Source organism: Bactrocera neohumeralis, chromosome 4 (assembly GCF_024586455.1).
Source record: "Bactrocera neohumeralis isolate Rockhampton chromosome 4, APGP_CSIRO_Bneo_wtdbg2-racon-allhic-juicebox.fasta_v2, whole genome shotgun sequence".
Classification (NCBI taxonomy): domain Eukaryota; kingdom Metazoa; phylum Arthropoda; class Insecta; order Diptera; family Tephritidae; genus Bactrocera; species Bactrocera neohumeralis.
In genome coordinates, this window is record NC_065921.1 from 76,454,720 (window position 1) to 76,474,303 (window position 19,584).

The 19,584-nt window shown below is 34.5% G+C and overlaps 1 protein-coding gene across 5 annotated transcripts in view; it reads right to left on the reverse strand.

The window, feature by feature from the left end:
- Window positions 1–12,219: 12,219 nt before the first annotated feature.
- The window catches only part of LOC126755980 (general transcriptional corepressor trfA), a 59,198-nt gene continuing 51,833 nt past the window's right edge, over window positions 12,220–19,584 (reverse strand). For all 5 annotated transcript variants that reach the window (XM_050468729.1, XM_050468728.1, XM_050468731.1 and 2 more), the window contains one exon: window positions 12,220–17,603. In XM_050468729.1, the coding sequence (XP_050324686.1) occupies window positions 15,880–17,586 (1,707 nt within the window). In that variant the 5' untranslated portion in view covers window positions 17,587–17,603 and the 3' untranslated portion in view covers window positions 12,220–15,879. The remainder of the gene's footprint in view (window positions 17,604–19,584) is intronic.

Consider the following 19,584-nt stretch of genomic DNA (forward strand, 5'->3'; position numbering starts at 1 on the left):
TTGACAGCACGAAAAGGAGTTCAGGCCGCTATGTCTAAATTTGGTATCCTCTCAAAACTAATACGGCTTTATAAGCTGACGTTAAACAAAACCAAAAGCTGTGGCAGGATCAGGGAGGACCTCTCCGAGCCGTTCGATACCAAACGAGGTTTCAGACAAGGCGACTCCCTTTCGTGCGACGTCTTCAATCTAGTCTTGGAGAAAATAATTCGAGCTCAGAACTAACTAGAGAAAAACTCTTGACAGCAGGTGCTACTTTGGACTGAGTGTGTAATTGAGAAGTAAAGTCTTCTCTCGACGAACAAAAACAAACCCTGTAAGTCACTCATTATTCATATCCTGCTGTATGGCACAGAGGCATGGACGATGACAACTGATGAGTCGACGTTACGAGTTTTCGAGAGAAAGATCTGAGGAAGATTTATGGTCCTTTGCGCGTTGTCGCGGCGAATACCGCATTCGATGGAAAAATGAGCTGTACGAGATATACGACGACATTAACATAAGTAGTTCAACGAATTAAAAGAAACCAGCTACGCTCGTGTCATGTCGTCCGAATGAACGAAAACACTCCAGCTCTGAAAGTATTCGACGCAGTACCCGCCGCGTGAAGCAGAGGAAGAAGAAGACCTCCACTTGGTTGGAAAGAACAGGTGGAGAAGGGCCTGGCTTCGCTTGGAATCTTCAATTAGCTCCACATTGCGAGGGAAGAAACGACTGGCGGGCTGTTGTTAACTCGACTATAACCTCGTAACGGTGTCTACGCCAGTAAAGAAGAAGAGTAATATCTTCACCAGCCAATTCGTCAGACTCGAAGAAGGTATGGCAACCAAGATGCTTTAACTTTAGTCTGGCAAAAGCTGGACAGAAAGAGAAAGTGTCTAAATGTTTCTACCTCATCCTCCAAAGCATTTAGCCCCATTTCGACCATGTGAACCTTGCTAAGAGTTGCATGAACCATTTGCGTTTCACTCTGAGCCAGAAGGTTTTCGAAACCGCTGAAAGTACCATTTTCAAATCTTTCAATTCACCCAGCGATAGACTTTCAAAAGCTATACACGAAGCGAATTTCCAATTTTGCAATTTTTGTTTTTTATTTTGTTTTGTTCAATCCGGAATCACGGTTTAAGATAATAAGGTGTATATGGAAACTACTCAAACTCCAATTTCTTTTCATAAATTTTTGATTCGACTTAACTTAATTGTCCGAACTAATTTTATGTATATTTTTAGACGCCCAAAAGGGGCTGTCCAAGGCTAACAATCATATTTTTAACGTATATGACAGCTACCTAGTATTAATTCATACATTAACAGAGGCTTCATATTAGCAGTTATAAGTTATCTTTCGGCAAATTAGTCATATGCAGTGATTGTGCCTCAGGCGCAAAACATTTCCGATAGTTTGGATTAAAAATTGTTAAGTGCCATTAGTAAGATACTGTTATCTTAATTGGCGGCTCATCAAACTAGCGTGACTTGTGTATACAAAAGGCAAAAAAAAATCACCTTCAATAAAGAAAAAAATACAAAAAAATAACAGCAGTTTTCAAAACGTTCAAAATAGACGATGATCAATCAAAAAGTAAACGAAGACTTCAATAGCGAAAAGTATCAACGCAGAAATGGCAATAATGCAGTAAATATGTATGTGTGCAAAGAAAATAAAGTAAATCAACAATATCTAACGGTATGATAAATATAGATGTAGTTTGTTTTTTTAAGCAGAGTGGAAGTTATAAATTTTAGTATGTGTATATATGTATGTATGTTTGTATGGGTAAAAAATAAATATTATCTAACCTCGAACAATTGAAATTCGCAGATAAGGCCAGCGTCAAATAATAACAGTGCTATATGTCATATATACAAATATATCACCATAAAAATATTATTTTTTATAGAGACATAAACATACATACATTTATATGTATATATTTACTTTAATTGTTTTTATTGTATTTATTAAGTGTCGAAAATTGAGTGCCGCTGATTAGCTGTCAAATGGTAATGTGACGCCAAGATCTGCGGTATTATGGCATAAAATAAAAAATAATAATATTAAAGAAAAAAACATAAATTATTTTTAAATTAGTCAGAAGAGTTAGCCGATAACGAAAAAGAACTGTAATAGCAAGAAAAGCTACCCAAAAACCACACACATTCCGTAATGAGTACAAAAACAAATATATGCATTAGATGATAAACACAACTGCGAAGATTACGTCAAAGAAATATGCGAAAAGATTTTGAGAAAGCCACGCACATACATCCAAACGTTTGATTTATTAAAAGTATCAAATTATATGAGAACAAAATTATTTAGAAGTTGGGTGACTCGTTGCGAGAGATGCCAAAAACTTTCCTGGTAACATCTAAATATTTAGCAACTAATCTGGACAAAATTTCTGCTAAAAACATATTCCGTATAAAGCGGCCAAATGCTAGGCGCTCATACATACATATATGTTTCTTAACCCACAAAGCATACTTTGCCATTGCTGCTCTGACAACCTTATATGTATAAGGGATGATCCAAGCAGAGATACTTTTTTCAATAGCCTTTTTTGACAGATCACAAGTGAGTCGATTCACGCTGTCATGTTATTTTTGTTCAGTATTGTTTGACGTTTCATCGTGAAGAGACTTACGCCTGAACAACGTTTACAAATTGTTCAACTTTATTACGAAAGTTCATGTTCTGTAAAGAATGTGTTTCGCGCGATTGGCTCGTCTTATGGTCAACATAATCGGCCTACTGAGCGTACTATTCGTAACATCATCAGCCCTCTTGAGATGCAGCATTCATTACTGGATAACATTCGACCGAACAGACCACGTCTAGCAAGCAGTGATGAAAATATAGCAACCGTAGCTGAGAGTGTACTCGAAGACCGTGGAGAATTGATTCGGCGTTCGGCCGTTCGCAGCAACTCGGACTGATGTGTGGAAAGACTTTGGCACATTTTACGTCAAGATCTTAAATTGAAAGCTTGTGTAAGAACTGAAGCCGCTCGACCTTCCCAAGAGACATCGCTTCGCTTTATGGGCTCTTGATAAGTTCTAAGAAGATTCGACGTTTTCGAGCCAAATTTTGATCAGCGATGATGCCCATTTCTGGCTCAATGGGTAGGTAAACGAGCAAAATCGCCGCATTTGGGACGAAGAACAAACTGAAGAGATTTAAGAGCTACCATTTCATCCAGTGGATTCATCGGTGAATGTTTTTTTTTTCAAAAATGATGCCGGTGAGAACGTAACCGTCAATGGCGACCGTTATCGCGTCATGATAACCGACTATTTGATGCCTGAAATTGAAGCTCGTGATCTCGGCGACATTTGGTTTCAACAAGACGGCGCCACTTCCCACACATTGCATCAGTCAATGGATTCGAGGAGCATATAATTTCATGTTTTGCGCAGGTTGATTGGCCACCAAGAGCGGGTGATAACACATTGTTAGACTCGACCCGTTTTATTCTTGTTGGAATGCATTGTGTAACCAGCCAAGGTCTCCAACCAAAGTCCTAATGACTTTTCTATTACCTTTGGACAAAAATCCATATTATTGTTATGACTGAGAGATATGAGACTGAGAGTAAAGTAAGTAATGAAGCGCTAAGTTTGGGTGTAATCGAACATTTCATGGTCTTGCAGTTTGTTAAGATCAAAGCCAAGGAAATACCTGAGATGCAAAGGTTTGTAAGTTCCATCAGTTCTAGGTCAAGTTTTCAACTGATTTTGCCAATATATGTATGCGTTATAAAGTCACCCGAAAGTTCGAAAATATTTCTAATAAGTATATATTGAAAACAATCTTCACTTACAACTAGTGGTAAATCCCTTTAAATCAATGATAGTGATTTGACATTAATTATTATGGCTTAGTCATGCCCACTTGACAATACTTTCACTTATGTGTTTAGTACCTGTGAATATACAACTGATTATACTTCACTTAGAGAGCATATAATCTGACAGCTTCATCAGCATATCAAATGTGCATTGAGAGCTGTCAAAATAAACTAAACAAAGACAAATGACAGTCCTTAAAATAAAGTGAGAATTGTAATTTACATTGTGTATGAAAATTCCACCGACTTCCAAGTGAAATTATTTTCGGTTAGGTGTTGCCAATAGTTTTATAAAAAATAATAATAAACTGAAGCGTTAAGTGTAGTCTTACTGAGACTTAATATATTTCGACGCTTATCGAGTCTTACAGACACTTAATAGTAAACGCTAGATCTGTTTCTGGTAGTTTTCAGTCTAAATCTTTAAAGACGTTCTGTGCCAAGCCGTAGTAGAAATGTGGTAAGCAATATTTTTAGAGTTAAATAATATCAATACTGGAATTCTAATTGAATTTTAAAATATATAACCCTGTCAACGTCTATAAATCAAACTATTAATGACGCAAAGTTGCTGTAAATAATAGTAGAAATGGAATATTTACCGTTTTACACACAGAAGTAACAGGTCAATTGAAAAATCTCCGGCCTATCATAGTCAAACAAATTTTTTCTGGCAAAATTCGTTTTGCCTTTCAAAAGTTAACTGTATCACTTTTGAATTTTTTCTGGCAAAATTCGTTTTGCCTTTCAAAAGTTAACTGTATCACTTTTGTAGGGAGTTGAGGGTTGAAGGTTACCTTCAAGAGTGATACACTGATTATAGCGATCCTCGAACTTTTCGATACCATTTTCGTTGAACAGTTTCTCCTTTGCTTCAAAATAAGCCTCGGTTTCGGCGATCACCTCTTCATTCGACGAAAGTTTCTTCCCAGCGAGCATTTTCTTGAGATCTGAGCACAGGAAATAGTCGTTGGGGGTCTCATCTGGAGAACACGGTGTAAGTGGCAGCACTTCCAAGCCCAATTCATGGATTTTCGTCATCGTTTTTACTCATTTCTGACAAGGTGAATTGTTTTGGTGAAACAGCAATTTCTTTTTTTTCCAAATGCGGCCAAGTTTCGGCGATTTCATCCTTCAAACGATGGTCCTTCTTTTCTCAAAGTAATCAATTAAAATTATTCCATCTTCTTCTTTATTAGCCGAGTTTACATTGGATTGAAATGCTAGGTTCTTCTCCACCTGGTCTTTCCAATGGAGTGGAGGTCTTCCTCTTTCTCTGCTTCCCTCGGCGGGTGCTGTGTCGAATACTCTCAGAGCTGAGTGTTTTCATACATTCGGACATGACGGGTGGATGGAGAGCCATATGGAGAAGTTCACGCAAGTGAGTAAAGTTCTCGGAGCTGAGGTACCGTTGAATTTTTCCATGCTTTGGAGCGTAATCGACATAAGCAGCTCACTGGGATGACTGTCGATTAGCCTACGGAGTGAAATTATGGAACCATGCTTCATCCATTGTCATATATCGTTGCTAAACCTCGGGTTTATTAAGCTTCCACAACTCCAAGCACTGCTCCGAATCATCAACTCATTGTTTGTTTTGGTCAAAAGTGAGGTCGCGCAGCCCACACTTTGCTCAGAGCTTTCTTATACCCTAAGATATGTGAAGGCTATGACATATACACGTTCAGTTGATATCTTTAGAGTGCCTGCTATCTCGAACTACTTCACTTTGTGGTCAACCAAAATTATTTTTTGGACTTTTTTGAAGTTTTCGTCGGTAACAACGTCTTTTCGGAGTCTAATGAAGCAGCGTGTTCGGTGCTCATATCAACATGTCTAAATCTAGCTTAACAAACCTTGATGGTTGTTTGTCCTACGGGGTCATCAAGCCAAGTTTCTGCTTTGCCAATATTCTTTCCCTTCAAAAGCAGTATCTTATCATTACACGAAATTCCTTTTTATCACTTTTTTCACATAACAAAAGTTGCTTCACTCAACATTATACACTTCACAAACTAATGGTCCGAGAGCTATCAAACCTTTGGTAGTTTAGGGTTAACTATAACTGAATTAAATTGATTTAATTAAAAAATATTGATTTAATTCCAGTAGCGCCATTCATGTTCATCATTGTGTCAGGCCGGGGACTTTTCATTTCACCTGTTGTGTGTAATTTACATATATACATACATGTCATTATTGTTGTTCATTGAAAACCGATTCATTCGATCATTCAATATATCATAGCGTCGCGCTCTTATCTAAGAATGTCGCGACGAGTACCTCTTCAATTTGCCGTTTTTTCCGCTTCTGCTAATTACAGTCGCTCACATGTTTTCGCAACACACACTCACTCACTCACAACCAATTTAAACAAAACAAAATGCAAATTTCAGAAAAAAAAACTTAAAACTACTCTTGAACGACAAAAGTTTGCTTGAAATTGTTTATCGCCGTAACCCCCATTGTCGCACTTGGAAACGTTCCGCAAAAGTCACCTGCTTCATTTGATGGATAGTCAATTTGGGTAAGCGCGTGCTGTGACAACCCATTATACGTTTAATGGTATTACCATCACATGTTATACATATATCATATACCAGATATGCCTTTATAATGAAATGTTAGAAAATTCTCAATAATTAACGGTTTATGTGATTCCCTCTTTGATATCCTTGTAATACGTTTACTGGTATTTAAATATAATTTGTCAGTGGCTCCAAAGCCTTGATAACCATACGAACGTGTTTGACATAATTTCCCAGCCGAACAGACATACTAAAAGTCACATGATCTCATATAAGTTTGTATTAATTGCTATTATTTTGCACATTATAAGCCCGCTGGCGACTCTTGACACCTGTAGACGATTAATGCGAACTGTCCTTTTATTATTAAGCTCGTTAAATATCAGTTAAGGGTTTATAGTTTGAAAGTTGTATTTTTTTATAAAAGATAGAAATCCCCCTTTCCTAGACTAAGTTTAAGGGAGCATAACACACACTTCGCTATCAAAGTTTTTCGTACTTGTCATTCAGCAGCAAGTGCCTTCTTCACCTGATCTCTCCAACAGAGTGGAGGTCTTCCTCTGCTTTTTCCGACAGCTACTGCGTCGAATTCTCTCAGAGCTGGAGTGTTTTCATCGGTTAAAACGACCTGGCGAGGCTGACATTGTTGCTGGTGATGAAATTTCAATATCATCGGCGTACGTCAGCAGCTGTACACTCTAATTGAAGATTGTACCTTCTCTCAGCTCTGCAGCTCGAATTATGTTTTCCAGGAGTACCAAGTTCAGACAAAGCGGCATTGAAGCAGTTCCTTTTCGTGCTGTCGAAGCGACTTCCAAATCGTTAAAAAGTGATGGGTGTTTGTTTGATCTTCATTTCACGAGTCTTTTCCAAGAATTGGCGCAAATCTGGTCGATTGTAGACGCTCGATAGATGATAGATTTTATACGATGTTAAGGAGGCTTATCCCACTGCAGTTAACGCCGATTGTGTGGTCTCCCTTTTTGTGGTTAGGCAGAACACACTTAAATTCCAATCGTTGAGCATAAGAAAAAAACGAAAAAGAAGACTAGCTGATCCACTCGGACGTAACATAATTCCCCTAAGCTATACCAGACCACTCAGCTTCTTCATGGGTTGTTTAATGCAATGGAGCCCGGAGGAACAGCTCCGGTCATGGAAGCCCAGCAATGACGGGCATACTACCAAGTTACTTTGGGGTATTGTTGATGGTGGACAGATCAAAAAATTTCTACTTCTAGACAAAAGAGAACTTAGTAGTATTGTGGTGGTCATCTCAGATCACCTACCCTTGAGATCGCACTTCCAGGCATATTGATATGTTGATCCGCCGGAACACCGATCATGCGCGGTGGATGATGAGATCCTGAAAAAATATCTTTACGCATGATCAGCCTTCAGGATTACCTGCTTGACTTTCTTCTTCTTCTTAATTGACGTAGACACCGCTTACGCGATTATAGCCGAGTTAACAACAGCGCGCCAGTCGTTTCTTCTTTTCGCTAGGTGGCGCCAATTGGATATTCCAAGCGAAGCCAGGTCCTTCTCCACTTGGTTCTTCCAACGGAGTGGAGGTCTTCCTCTTCCTCTGCTTCCCCCGGCGGATACTGCGTCGAATACTTTCAGAGCTGGAGTGTTTTCGTCCATCCGGACAACATGACCTAGCCAGCGTAGCCGCTGCCTTTTAATTCGCTGAACTATGTCAATGTCGTCGTATATCTCGTACAGCTCATCGTTCCATCGAATGCGATATTCGCCGTGGCCAATACGCAAAGGACCATAAATCTTTCGCAGAATTTTTCTCTCGAAAACTCAAAACGTCGACTCATCGGTTGCTGTCATCGCCCAAGCCACTGCACCATATAGCAGGACGGGAATAATGAGCGACTTATAGAGTTTAGCTTTTGTTCGTCGAGAGAGGAATTTACTTTTCAATTGCCTACTCAGTCCGAAGTAGCACCTGTTAGCAAGAGCAATCCTGCGTTGGATTTCCAGGCTGACATTGTTGGTGGTGTTAATGCTGGTTCCTAAATAAACGAAATTATCTACAACTTCAAAGTTATGACTGTCAACAGTGACGTGAGAGCCAAGTCGCGAGTGCGACGACTGTTTGTTTGATGACAGGAGATATTTCGTTTTGCCCTCGTTCACTGCCAGACCCATTTTATGTGCCTCCTTGTCCAGCCTGGAGAAAGCAGAACTAACGGCGCGGGTGTTGAGGCCGATGATATCAATATCGCAGCAGCTGTACACTCTTATAGAAGATGGTACCTTCTCTGTTTAGTTCTGCAGCTCGAACTATTTTCTATTTTAGACTTTAGACTTTACTTATTCCACAGGAAAGATTGTAACTATATAATATCACACGATCTTGTGTACAAATCGACCGAACCAAAACGTGAAATTATCTTTGCACCGAAGTGTTCTCTCAATCCATTAATTGATGCGATGTGTGGGAAGTAAATAGCGCCGTCTTGTTGAAACCAAATATCGCCAGGATTACGAGCTACAATTTCAGGCCCCAAATAGTTGGTTATTATGGCTCGATAATTTTCGCCATTGACGCTTACATTCGCACCGGCATCATTTTTAAAGAAATATGGACAGATGATTCCACCGTCCTGTAAACCACACCAAACCGTTATTTTTTCTGGATGAAATGGCAGCTCTCGAAAATATTGAGGCTGCTCTTCGTCCCAAATGAAATGGCCTCATCGCTGAGCAAAATTTGGCTCGAAAACGTGGGATCTTCTTGAACTTTTCAAGAGCCCACAGAGGGAAGCGATATCTCTTGCGAAGATCTATTGCTATTGAAAAAAGTACCACTGCTTGGTTCACCCGTTATTAAAAACAACAAGAAAACAATAGCATCTACATACAAGTACCCTAATGTGTGCTTTCAAAATCGGTGGCTTGCATTTCATAACAAATATCCATTTGGCTGCTGAAAATATTATTATATAATCGTTTATATTTTTAGCTAAAAGCCAACACTAAATTGTTTCAAATAGTTGGCAACAGCAGCTATCAACAAAGTCAATAGTTACTATTCAATTCGGCTATACCGTTATCGTTTCGTTTTCTTTCGCCACATTTAGCAATAGTTCGCCTTCAAAATGGCTTGTATTCGCAAAATTGCGATGAAAATGTTTGCATAAATGTTTAAATTTAGTAGTCTACCGTTATTCTTTCACATTATTACATAACAGCTATTTGTCAGTTGGTATGGTATTCGTGTGATGCGAGATTGATTGCATGAATGGCCTTATCGTTTTTGGCAAGACAGATACGCTTTTATTATTATGCGCTACGCTCGTTTTGTTATCAACGAAGTTGTCATGTGACAATGCAACAATCAGTTATGAATATTTCAATTTTCATAAACATTTCCGTTTACTACTGTATTTCTGTTACTAAACCTTTAGCTAACGATTTGTTTCTGTATTTAAGCGGTTGTGGGGAAAGAAAGTAAAGCAAATTAAATTGTAAATTTTCAAACAATAAAAATTCGTTGTTTGTGTGTTTTGCAAAATTGCTTGCTTTATTATTAAAATTGTTATTTTATATTAATATACAATAAACATAGCTTTTACATTAAAATCTTATACAATAAAGCATTGGTATGGGATATGTATGAGTTTGAAGATTTGCAAATGTTTTATTTGCGCCTTTTACATAATTTTTTTTTCAATAGTTATGTAAGAGCATTGCTAATAACAGTGACTACTTTTTGTTTTTATAATTTTTCGTAGTTTCTATTACATTTTATTTTTGTATGATTTTTATTTATAGTTAATTATTTTATTAATTTATCTTTTCACTTTAATTTAATTTTTTTTATTGTTTTAGTTTTTTTTTAATTTCAAAATCCTATGTTTTGTATTTTTAACACGCACATTCCGAGTCTCGAAACACTCTACAACTTTTTATAATTTGCTGAAATTGTTATCATTTTTTATTTAATTTTTTTTCATATATTTTTAAGTTTATTTTTTTATTTTAATATTAAAATCCTTTGTTTTTTATGTTTGGTGTACACTTTCCGTATCTTAAAGTATTTTAATTTAATATTTTTAGCTTTATTTTCTACTTTATCTTTTTATTTTTCATATTTTTTTGTTTTAATTATTTATATTTTTCATACATTTTTATCTTTATTTTTAGTTTTTTTTTATTTTTTTTTAATATACTTTTATGTTTATTTTTAATTTAAATTATTTTTAATATTCTTTATTTTTTTAATTTAATTTTTTTTCATATTTTATTATCTTTATTTTTGTATGTTAATTATTTTGAATTTTCGTAAATTCTTATCTTTATTTTTTCATTTTCATTTTTGCATTTTAATTTTTTCATTTATTTTTTTTTATTTTTTTCATATATTATTATCTTTAATTTTTAATTTTATTTTTTTTTTGTTCTCATATATTATTATATTTTATTTTAATTTTTTTTATTTTTAATATATTTTTATCTTAATTTTTTTCATACCTTTTTTTATTTTTTCATTTTAATTTTTTTTCATTAATTTACTTTTTTTAATTTTTTTTTATAATAAATGCTTCATTTAATTATTTGTGTTTTTATTTTTTTTAATATATTTTTATCTTTACTTTTACTTTTCATTTTAATTTTTTTTTTTCAAATATTTTTTATTTTAATTTTTTATTTTTTTTATCTTTATTTTTGTATTTTAATTATTTTGAATTTTCATAAATTTTTATCTTTATTTTTTCATTTATTTATTTTTTTTTTGTTCGTATATTATTATCATTAATTTTGCATTTTATTTTTGTTCCATATATATTATTATATTTTATTTTAATTTTTTTTATTTTTAATATATTTTTATCTTAATTTTTTTCATACCTTTTTTTATGTTTTCATTTTTTTTTCTCATATATTATAATATTTTATTTTAATTTTTTTTTATTTTTAATATATTTTTATCTTAATTTTTTTCATACCTTTTTTTATTTTTTCGTATTTTTACTTTTTTTCATTTTTTTTCATAACACATACATATATGCTTCGTTTAATTATTTGTGTTTTAATTTTTTTTATATATTCTTATCTTTTCTTTTTCATTTTATTTTATTTTGTTTTATTTTTAATGTATTTTTACCTTTATGTTTTTATTTTAATTTTAAAATATTTTGATTTTTACTTTTGTTGGACTTTCCGAATCTTGAAGTCACTGTAGTACTTTTCATTATTTTAATTACTTTTTACTTTTAAATTTAATTTCTTATAGTATTTTTTTCATATATTTTTATCTTATTTATTATTAAATTTTTTTTATATATTTTTATCTTTATTTTTTCATTTTAATTTATGAATATTATGGCTTTTATTTTTAATTAACTCATTCCGAATTTTGAAGCCATTATACATAGTACTTTTTAACTTATTCGTAATTTTTAATATTTTTTTAATTTAATTTTTTTTAATTTTTTATTTAAATTTTCTTTTTATGCTTAATTTTAATTTTATGTTTAATATGCACATTCCGAATCTTAATGTCCCCTTAATACTACTGAAACAAGTAAAATTGTATTTAATTATTAAAAAAATTTTGTTGGTCTATTATTTTTGTATGAAATATATTGCAATTTATCATATTAATAATTTTAATATATTTTATAGGCACATATATTACTTTCAAAACTAACATAAATATATGTTAAAATGCATACATATTTGATAACAGCGAAGGAACGCATTGAAATAGGAAGACATTTTAAAAAATAATTTCCAAAAAACACAAAAAAATGTAGGCTTATAGAGAAACCGAATTTTCTAACCTTTTTTTGCATATTTCTCAGAATTTCTCTGTTTCATTCCAGAACGTTTCCTTCGTGCCAATAACGTAATTTTAGTAACAACATTATAAATGTCACTAAAAAAGGTTCACCTTAATGTCCAAGTGTACAATATTTGCTCTGAATAATTTTATGTGCGGTTGAGTGCTGAGTGGAACGTTACTGACATGAAACTAGCGAACTAATAGTGTTGCTAGGAACATATACATAAGATTGATAATTATGATTTTTATACATATATGTTGCAACCATTACAAATAAAAAGTAAAATGGTATCCTTTTATCCAACTTGTTTGAAGAAAAAATCAAAAACTCCAACAAAAACTGAACGGGTTGTTTCCTTGAGCTCAGTGAAGGAATGCACATACAAAAATAGCAACAAAACGTGCATTAACAACAACGAAGATTTTGCCCTCATTAATGTAGTGATATCTTTTGATTCAACAGCATCCAGATATTTCACCAATAAATAACCGAAACGAAGATTATATTAAGATTAGATTTGTGTATAATATCTTTATCGACAAAATAAAAAAAACAAGCACCTTAACCATTTCTTGCAATTATTAAATGCTTCTGTAGGATATTTTCAGCTTAAAAAAATACTCGAAGATTTTTTTCTTTTGTTCCAAGCAATATCGCTTCCATTTTCACTATACATACATAGCTATGTACATATTTCCTTGCATAAAGAAACATATTTCACTAACATTTGTCGTAGCTTAAAAATGAGTGGGTCTATGCATTAGGCGTAATATTTAGCTGCTTTTCAAAAACGAGTGTTTCAATATCACGCGTTCCAGATTTTATTTCAGATGTTCAAATATGCTTTTCGTTTGCAATTCGTTTTTATTAATGCATACATATGTATGTAGTATCTTTTTAAAATTTATTCGTTTAATTTTGTGTATATTCCAAATTCATTTTCAATTGTTCCGTTGAATATTTATTTTCGAAAGCGGTAAACGTAATAAATTGTTTTTAGTAATTCATGGCAACAATTTAAAAATTTTAATGTTCCATTCTCATTTGTTCCTTGTTTAAAATGTATGGTGTACCAAATTGTTTTCATTTTGTTTTATTTTCAATTGTTCCGTTGAATATTTTTTTCGAAAATGAAAACGTCACTAAATTTATTTAGCAATGCATTGCAACAATTTTAATTTTTTTTTCGTTCCATTCTCATTTGTTCCCTCATGTTTCATTTTCAATTATTCCGCAGAATATTTATTTTCGAAAATGGAATTAATTACGTTAACTAGTTTTCTAGTAATTCATTGTAATAATATTAAAATTTTGATCGTTCCATTCTCATTAGTTCCCTTATGTTTCATTTTCACTTGTTCTGGTGAATATTTATTTTTAAAAATGGAAAACGTAACTTATTTTGTTTAGTAATTCATTGCAACAATTTTAAAACTTGCAGCGTTTCATTCTCATTTGTTCTCTCAAGATTCATTTTCAATTGTTCCTTTGAATATTTATTTTTGAAAAGGGAAAACGTAACTAAATTTTTTTACTAATTCCTTGCAACAATTATGAAATGTTTATCGTTCCATTCTCACTTGTTCCCTCATGTTTCATTCTCAATTAATCCGTTGAATATTTTTTTTGAAAATGGAAAACGTTACTAAATTTTTAAGTAATTCATTGCAACAATTTTAAAATTTTGATCATTCCATTCTTATTTGTTCTCTCATGTTTCATTTTCAATTGTTCCGATGAATATTTATTTTCAAAAATGGAAAACTAAATTTTTTTATAAATTCATTGCAACAATTTTACAATTTTTATCGTTCCATTCTCATTTGTGCTCTCATGTTTCACTTTCAATTGTACCATTAAATATCTTTTTTCAAAAAAGCAAACGTAACTATTTTTTTCTGGTAGTTCATTGCAACAATTTTAAAAATTTTATAGTTACATTCTCATTTGTTCTCTCATGTTCCATTTTCTACTGTTCCCCTGAATATTTATTTTCGAAAATGGAAAACAAAAAAAATTTTTAGTAATTCATTGCAACAATTTTAAAAATTTGAACGTTCCACTTTCATTTGTTCCTTGTTTAAAATGCATTGCGTTTCAAATATTTTTTTTTTACTTTTTGTTGTGACTCCAAGCTCATACATTCAAAGCCCGGTCTGTAATATGTCCTAAAGTAGTCACTTCCTGAATTCTACGTTTCAATTCCAAGCGTATCTATTTCAATTTCAGCTGTTTTAAAACATAAATTGGCTTCTTTAGTATTCATTTATATGAATCGATTATAATGTGTTGAAAATATCTCCGTAAAGTTTACAAATTTACCACAAAATTTATTTTTTTATTGTTCTATTCTCATTTGTTCCTTAATGAAAAGAAACTATGTAGTTTTTAAATTTGTATTTTTTATTTTTTTGTTTTGTTGTGAATTATGTGTTATAAAATTTGTCGGAAAGACGCTGCTATACTTTTTAGACTGTTTGATCAGTAAAAACTACACAATTAATATAGAATTAGAATTATGTTCTATTCCCAAATGTTCCATATTAGTTTCAAATTCAATTGCGCTTTACCATCATTTCTTATCAATTCTTCAATTCCACTACATAACTATTATTGAAAAGGAATTATGTTCCATTCCGAGATATTCCATATTACTTTCCATATCAATTTCCATTCCCACCATTCCTTTATAAATTCTTCAATTCGCGACTATTATTCTACAAAAAATATGTTCCATTCCCAAATGTTCCATATTAATTTCAAATCAATTTCGCATTCCCATCATTCCCTTATCAATTTTTCAATTCGACTACATAACTATTATTGAACAAGAATTATGTTCCATTCCAAGATGTTCCATACTACTTTCCATACCAATTTTGCATTCACACCATTCCTTTATAAATTCTTCGATTCCATTACACAACTATTATTTTCCAAAAAATATGTTCCATTCCCAAATGTTCCATATTAATTTCAAATCCAATTTCGCATTCCCATCATTCCCTTATCAATTCGTCAATACCACTACAAAACTATTATTGAACAAATATTATGTTCCATCCCCAGTTATTCCATATTCCTTTCCATACCAATTTTGCATTCCCTTCTGGCATTGAAACTTTCAAAATCTTTAAGCATTTCTACGGGCATGCCACAGTTGCCATTTAAAAATAAAAATATAGTCCATTTTCAGTCGTTCCAACGCTGTTAATGCTTAAACGATTGTGTATATATTTATTTTTAATTTATTGTACAATAATAAAATGAATTTGGCAACTTTTTTGACTTAAATAATATAAAACAAAATTATATAATGTTACAATTTAATAAAAATTACAATACAATAATAATAATAATAATTTTATTTAATAACGAACAGTGTGCGCTAAAACTGTCGTCACTTATGGCTATAATGCACTTATCCCACGCTTGGCAATCATAATTTTTGCTAATACCAACAACTTTTCCTAAGCATGATCCCAACAGACTCTCGGCTACTGCGGCACTTTTAAAGCAACTTATTTTTCCCCTATTTTGAAGTGACGTTTCCCCCCGTTTATGCTGTGTTTGTTTGGACAAACATAAATAGTATGTACATAGGTATATTAGATAACCCCCGATTGGCTTATTACTGCGCTCTTTCAGCTCAGTAACCCCTAATTTTTGCGTTGACTGTGCTCGCTCACTCTAGTCGGCTCGCAATACGGGCGTCACTTGTACATCATTCTCGTCGGCTTTAATGTCGAATTTCAATTTCGCCAACTCCCTTAGCTCTTCGCTCGCCGGATCCACAACTGTTTTCTTTTCGCCATTTTCTTCAACTGTTTTCGTGACCTTAACTGTATCGGGATACTTGTTTGGTGCATCTAAATCCTTTGAAAAGGAAACCACTGTCTTTGGTTCGTAGTTAACACCCAAAGCACCGCTGGGATCGGGTGTAGGCAGACTGGGTGTGGCATGTCCATTAGTTAAGCCGTTAGCGACGCCGTTTGTATGTGAAATGGTGACATCTTCCTCAGCGTGACCATTCGTTTTTGGTGTTTCGGCTGCAGTAACAACTCCGTTTTCTTTTGGTACCTCGACTGACTCGACTGAACTTGTTGTTACTACAACAGCTTCGGCTTGTTCTGCTACTTCGACTACTCTCTGTGGCTCAGCTGCCAAATCAGCTGTCGGTGCTACTGCTGCTTCAGCAGACAACTCTTGTGGCTCTTCTTCTGCAACTAAAGGTGCGCTCGTTACTGCAATAGTTACAACAGGCGTTTGTATTTCTTCGACTTTTGGTTCCTCAGCCTGTACCACTTCAATTTTGCTCTCCTCCTGTGCCACACTTTGCTGTTCTTCAACTTTGTGCTCCGCACTTTCAAGTTTGGTCTCCTCCTGTGCGACACTCTGCTGTTCTTCAACTTTGTGCTCTGCAACGGCTTGCTCTTGAGCATCCACTTTAATTTCAGCTGCGACTGCAACTGTTTCTTCAACTGCCTGCTCTTCTGGTTTTTCATCATCCACTTCGCCAGCCACCGCTTTGTTAACCTCTTCAATTGCCTTGGCCACTTCTTCTTCTTCAACCTGTGCACTAGTAGCCACTGCCACGCTTTCTTCATGTGCTGGTGTCTCATCATTGACGGCGGCACTTACTTCAGCATTATTCTCTTCGGCTATGGATGCCTCTCTCGTCTCTTTAGCAGGCGGCGGTATCTCCAAAGATGGCACAATCGGTGGACTGGACATAGTCTCCACCAAAGACTGGCGATTCGGTGAAGATGGCGATATGACAACGTGTGTGAAGTAGCCGCTGCGCCGATTTTCAAAGTCCAGGATGTTCTCCTTAGCTAAACGCTCTTGTATACGACGCTGACGTAGTATAAACTCGGGCACATTTTCATCATTGCCATTCTCAGCCGGTGCTGGCGTTGCTTCCGGCTTCGGTACACGCCTCAGCACAACTGGGATATCAGCTTCATCAGTACTCTCCAACCTCTGTACGTTGGCGGGCTTGAAGACACCATTGAATTTGGTGCTCTGTATGATCAATTCGCCATCGCCATTCTGACTGCTATTACTGCTGCTGTTGTTATTATTATTGTTGTTTGTAGCGCCATTGGTTTTTATGGCAGTGCCGTTAGTGAAGACGCCCGTGGTGCCCTTAACACCGGCGCTTTTGTATGGATAGTAGTTGTTGCGGTTGTTATTTTGTAATTCATTATTTAACGGATTGACGCCGCCATTTTGTTGTGCCTTCGGTGAACGCTGTATGGTATAGTTCGGTTTACCGTGATTGATCAGTAGTTTTGTGGCCGGTGAAGGTGGTGACTTATCGTCGCCATTACCGTTGAGAACGCTGCCGTTGACTGGGCGCAATTGTAGCTTAACTCGACTCAATGTGTCCGACATTTTTGGTTGCTTCTGATCTGCAATTAAAGAGGGTAAGATAATATTTAAGATCAATATTTATTAAAGCTATTATATATAAAGGGTGATTCATTTCATGGTGCCCTACTTTTTTAAAGAAAAAACACAGAAAATTCAAATTTAATGGGAATTTTTATTATCTTTTGAAAGTACAAGTCGTATTTTGAGTAGAACTGCTTCTGAGCCAGACCAACTGCCATTGAGCATAACAAAATGATGAGTAAGACTTCCCATTTAAGCGTTTCCCGGTAGGTTTTTACTGGTTTGGTAACGTGAGGCCAAGCGTTGTCTTGCAGTAAACTCACTTTTTCGTGCCTGTCCTGGTATTGATCATAAGGAACCCAAGTTCCTTTTTTCTGAATCATTCCCAGCGCATGTAGTCGCTTTAAAATGGCTTGGCGGGTGACTCCCAAGGCAGAAAACAGCACTTCTAGAGTTTGACACGGATCCTCATCCAGTAACGTCTCCAATTCATCGTCTTCGAAGCTCCTTGGCCTTTGTTTACGCGGACGGTCCGGTCGATTATAACTAACTCCTGGAGCCATCTGTTGACAAAGAACGGGAACTTAGTTACGCACCTAATAATAACGAAATTACAGCCTAATATTGATGTCAGAAATTCGCTTCATTCTGGAGGACCAAATGGCGAAAGTATCGATACAATAATGGAAATCGTCGAGTCCGACCATCATTTAGGTACTTTTTCGATCTCCTAGGAGCTAACTAAGCATTACACAAACACGATTTATAAAATTTTAAATAAGGCTGTATCCAAAAAAGGAGCTCGATGCTCGACCGACTTCTGATGTGCGAATCTCTTTTGGATCGATCCATTTCTAAATCGGCTGATTGCTGGTAATGCCAACATCACGAGAAAACCCTTGTGATCGAATCGAGATGAGTTCACGCAGACGATGTCCAAGCCAAGATTGATGGTCAGGAAGGTTCTGCTATATGCTTGGTGGGTTTGGCATTTACTAAGCGCTGCCAACACTTTTTCTTCGAACTGTTACTACGAATATTAAGAAAGCAATCGCCCAAAAGCGGCTAGCTTTAGCCAATAGGAGAAGAATTGTGTTCCATCAAGATGTTTCTATGAGACTGGTATTATGAAAATACCTTAAAAATGGCAAGAAGTTATCGAAAAAATGTTCATATTTGATCTAAATCTAAAGTGTCAAGTTCAATATTGACTATTCTTAACATAAATGATCATAACTTTTTCCGTAACCAAAAGTTTTAACTGATTTGTCATTATTTTGTACTCGCTTTTGACTTAACAACAGCGAAATAACTAGAGCTTCTGAACTTTTTATGGTAATTATTAAAAATTAGAATTAATAAATACTTTCTATATAGTTTATTACCCCGACTGCTAGCTAATCACTCAGCCAGCTGGGCAGTCTACCAGATTACACCAAGCGCTTGTCAAAAAATTAAAGCACACAATGCCATTGTGAGTTTGAAAATCAAACAAATCAAGATTACAAGTGTCATAAAGAAATTAACACATATTTGTTTGCTGCAGTATTAACCGATGATTATCAGCCTTTTTAGCAACCGCAGTAGCTTCTTATCAGAGACCTTGTTGCTTGCACTACGTGCAGCTAAAACTGAGGGTTTTATGTCAGAAAATTGACCTTCACCTAACATTACGGTAAATCAGCTCAATGTTAATGGCCTAAAGTAAGTTAGCACTTTAATAGACGTAGCTTAAATTTAGAAAGAGGCATAGTGGTTTAAATTGACCTCTGCTTGAGCTTTATGAGCTGTATTATGCCTATCAATCAAAACGTTTGTGTTAATGCCACGAATGGTCGCTTATTTTTTTCTTTTGAGCAACATTTGGAGCGATTTGGTTTGATAACGTTGTTTATGCAACGGTATTTTGCAAAGGCATATATAAAATAGTAAATGAGAAGGGCAGGAAAACAGAGTAGAAGTTTTGAAATTTTAAATTTTAATTTTAATTATTTTTTT